The 3,994-nt window shown below is 55.1% G+C and overlaps 1 protein-coding gene across 1 annotated transcript in view; it reads left to right on the forward strand.

Moving 5' to 3' along the window:
• The window catches only part of ALYREF (Aly/REF export factor), a 9,009-nt gene extending 5,242 nt beyond the window's left edge, over positions 1 to 3,767 (forward strand). The window contains exons 2-7 of the mRNA XM_029210609.1: positions 1 to 31; positions 491 to 622; positions 2,089 to 2,236; positions 2,809 to 2,872; positions 2,968 to 3,145; positions 3,239 to 3,767. Of these exons, the coding sequence (XP_029066442.1) occupies positions 1 to 31; positions 491 to 622; positions 2,089 to 2,236; positions 2,809 to 2,872; positions 2,968 to 3,145; positions 3,239 to 3,253 (568 nt within the window). The 3' untranslated portion in view covers positions 3,254 to 3,767. The remainder of the gene's footprint in view (positions 32 to 490; positions 623 to 2,088; positions 2,237 to 2,808; positions 2,873 to 2,967; positions 3,146 to 3,238) is intronic.
• Positions 3,768 to 3,994: the final 227 nt, after the last annotated feature.

A 3,994-nucleotide genomic window follows, 5' to 3' on the forward strand; every position in this document is an offset into this window, starting at 1 on the left:
CGGCAGAAACCGGCCGGCGCCCTACAGTAGGGTGAGTGCGGAGGCCGGGTGGCGGGCCGCGGCAGGGGAACGGGCCGGCGGCGCGGCGCCGGGGCGGGCAGCCAGCCGGCCAACCGGGCTGGGGGGCGAGGGCGCCGGCCGGCCGAGCGGACGGGGAGGTCGCGCGCCGGCCGGGCTCCAAGGCGGAGACCCCGGCGGCCTTTGTCTTGGCTGGGCGCCCGGCCTCATGGCGCCGGGGGCCGAAGGGCCGTTGGCGCGACCGCCCGGGAGATGGGAAGTTAGGTGGAGGGAAGTGAAAAGTTGCGGGACGTGTGGCCCCGACGGTCGGCTGCGGCCTGGAGTGGGCGGGAAGCGGGGGCTGCGGGTCCCTCTACGCGCCTTCATCCCTGCCGTGATGGGGGAGGGTCTTGCTATGGCCGGGAGGTCGAGGGCTAGCCCTGGAGTGAGACTCACGGGTCTCTTTCTGTTTTTATCTTTATTTTTTCTTTAGCCGAAACAACTTCCTGACAAATGGCAACATGACCTTTTCGATAGCGGTTTTGGGGGTGGTGCCGGCGTGGAGACCGGTGGGAAACTGCTGGTGTCAAATCTGGATTTTGGAGTGTCTGACGCTGATATTCAGGTAAGGGACTGGAGCTTCTCGGTGGGCAGGTCACCCCGCACGGAATTGATTGTGGTGTTTGGGACGTAGCCCTGAATCCCCACCCACCTTAGGACAGTGAGCCCTCCCAGGCACCCAAGGGCTAGCCACTGTGCCCTGTAAGGGGCTCCAGGAATGCACAGGAGAGGTCAAGCTAGAGTTGAAAGTCTGACCAGTGGGTCAGTTTGTGCTGGAAGACAGGCCCCCAGCTTAGTCTGAGGAGCCGCTGCTCTCCGTTACTAAGACGTGTTCGTTCTGTGGATGAAGGCCCTTTGCCTGAGCTTTTCTAACAGAAGCTTGGTGGAATGTGTGTCGTTTCTGTGTTATTGAAAAAACTAGGCTATTTGCCTTCTTTATTTTGTGCCTGTTTTAACGGTTTGTTGGGAGGAGAAAGCCTTTCATTTGTAGAACTGACAAAGCACAGAAGCAGGATGGTGCCAGCATCACTTTGGCTCCATTTGCCTTAAGGCCTATGTCTTATATGGAATTTTGTTCCCTGTTTTATACTCACTTATTTTCACTTTCTGGGTTTTGTTAGTGGCATGATTCTCAAACTCATCTTTGGTTGAAGCCTCCTTCTTTCTTTTCTTTTTTTTTCTTTCTTTTTTTTCTTTGATTGAACCCCAAAGGCATTTAAATTTGCTTTCTATAATGATATCTTGGGGGTCAGTCCAGGAGATGGCTGGGTCAGGGTACTGGGCCTTCCTGGGTTCAATTTCCCAGAGCCCAGCCACTTTACTTTACCGTGGGAGGACAGAGCAAGGCCGGTGAGCACTCACAGTGTCTCAACACTTTTTTTAAGGTGGTTTCTGGCATCCACTGGAAACCGCTTTTGGTGAACTCCACTTCCCGCTGTGTGCCTGCGGCCGGAGTAGCCCCACACTCTGGGTTCCCTCTCCAACTCCCAGCCTGCCTGAGGTCAGGGCAGTTTCCATGGCAGCGCTTGACTTCAGGCTTTGCGGCAGGCTTGAGTAGGAGGAGAGGGAAAGGTGAGCCAGAATCTGCCCTGGGGGAGGGGCTGGGTCAGGGCTCCCAGTCAGCGGGCCCTTGGAGCTGGTCCACAAGTGGATAGAGCCCCTTGCTCTGTGATCTTGACCTTTGCTGCTTCTTGGCACAGTCCTTGGGTGTGTTGTAAATTTTCCTTTGTTGAAGAAGATAGCGACTTAATCTTGTGCCCTTCACTGGTGGGCTTTGTGATCCTTTACCTGCATCGTGGTGCAGATGTCAGGTCCCCAAGTGGGCAGGAGCCCTCGGGCCCAGCTGCTCTTGGAAATTGTTGTCCCACCTGTCCCATCCCATACCCCAGACCCCACTACCACTGCCCTGCCCCCAACATGTATGTCTGCCTCCCAGGGAGATACCCCAAAGCAGTTCATACTTCCAGGGAGTGTCCCTGGGGCGCCAGAAGAAAAACTGCTTTGCTGATAACTGCTCTTTCTGACTCTCAGGAACTCTTTGCTGAATTTGGAACTCTGAAGAAGGCGGCTGTGCACTACGACCGATCCGGCCGCAGTTTAGGAACAGCTGATGTGCACTTTGAGCGGAAGGCAGATGCACTAAAAGCTATGAAACAGTACAACGGTGTCCCTTTGGATGGTGCGTTTGGGATTGGCCCAGAAAGGCTACAACACTGTAGCCAGTTTGTGGAGCCTGGGGCTGGCCCCAGCCCTGCAGGAGTAGGACCCCCTCTACCTGAGGACACTTTGCATTCGCCCCTTTGTCTCTCTCTTCCATTCTGCCACTTCTCATGGTGCCCCGTACATCTGGACCAACCTCTTGTGAACCCCCATCCAGCAAGCTACATTCCTCCCCTCCTTCAGCTCCTTCCGGAAGATTCACTTCTGTGAAGCCTTCTCAGAACCACCATAGTACACCTCTGAGTACCGGGCTGTAGTCATAAAGGCAAAGGTACTTTTCCGCTTGTGAGCACCCCGGACACCTGACAGACACCCACCTACACTGAGTGAGAAGGAGCAAGGAGGCGCTGGTGGGGCTGTCGTTGGCAACATTTCGTTCTGCCACCAGCATCTCCAGGCTGCTGCTCTTGTTGGGAGCATTGAGATGCACAGTGCCCCTTTCTAGTGCTTCCGTGGAGGCCAGGGTGTGTGCCGCCAGCAGGCCTCAGAGCCCTCTAACGGGAGCTGGTCCTCTTGTGCTCTCTGCCGCAGGCCGCCCCATGAACATTCAGCTCGTCACCTCACAGATTGACACACAGCGGAGACCTGCACAGAGGTGAGTTTGGGGCCTCTGGGCGGGGCTGGCCTGTGGGTGTCCACCTACCCTGCAGACCTTTCCAGGCACGTGAGCAAGTTCCCTTTTTTTGCTAGCATAAACAGAGGCGGGATGACTAGAAACCGTGGTTCGGGAGGTTTTGGTGGTGGCGGTGGCACCCGGAGAGGCACCCGTGGAGGCAGCCGGGGCAGAGGCAGAGGAACCGGCAGGAGTTCAAAGCAGCAGCTTTCTGCAGAGGAATTGGACGCCCAGCTGGATGCTTATAATGCAAGAGTAAGTCCCAGAGGAAGACTGGGTGGGGGCCGGTCAAAGACCAACTGGAGGAGGACCTCATTTTGAGCGAGAACCTCTCTTTCTCTGTTTCAGATGGACACCAGTTAAACAGACTGGCAAATCCGTGCATGGACCAGGACCCGGAAGTCTCGTCCGTGCTCCCTGGTGGGAGGGGTGACAGACTGGGGCTGTGTGGCCAATGATGGATTTGTTTCTTTTATGTTTTAAAATAGGATTTAAAATTCATGTAAAGGTTTCTTTTTTTTTTTTCCTTTTTTTTTTTTTTTTTTTTTTTTTTAATTCTGAAACAGACCTGTTTTGTACTGAGTTATTTTTGGGATAAATTTTACTGGTTGTTGTTGTGGGGAAGGTGGTGTTTTCACCTTTGCCATAATAAAATAGAAATGTGTGTAGAACTGGAACTGTTTAATTCATCTCACTCTTGGAGTCCTCACCTGGGCCAGAACTCTGGTGTGGTCTGGCGGGCAGGAGGGACACAGGATCTGAGGGGGAAATGGGGCAGGCCTGCCAGGCACGTGGCACTTGGCCTGCAGGTTGGAGTTAGTCCTGCAGGAGGATGGTGGCTGCCGCTCTCCCATCTCTGTTCCCGCAGATCCGAACTCCTTTCTCTCCACCCCCAACCCCGGTAGGTGGGAGGATGTGGAGCAGTGGTCCTCAGCCTGCAGCTGCCTGTGCACTGCCTGCACAGCCAGGTGAGGGGCGGGGTGGGGTGGGGCGGGGTGCCCTGTGTTTCTGCCAGATTTCATATGGCTTCTGGGTTGAACTGTTCCTTTCCTTCTGATGCTCTGGTTCTCAGAAATGTGATTTAGCAGTTCTGACTTTGCAACA

The sequence above is a fragment of the Monodon monoceros genome, unplaced genomic scaffold (genome assembly GCF_005190385.1).
Source record: "Monodon monoceros isolate NGI ecotype Baffin Bay Population unplaced genomic scaffold, NGI_Narwhal_1 Super_Scaffold_9, whole genome shotgun sequence".
NCBI classification, from domain to species: Eukaryota; Metazoa; Chordata; class Mammalia; order Artiodactyla; family Monodontidae; genus Monodon; species Monodon monoceros.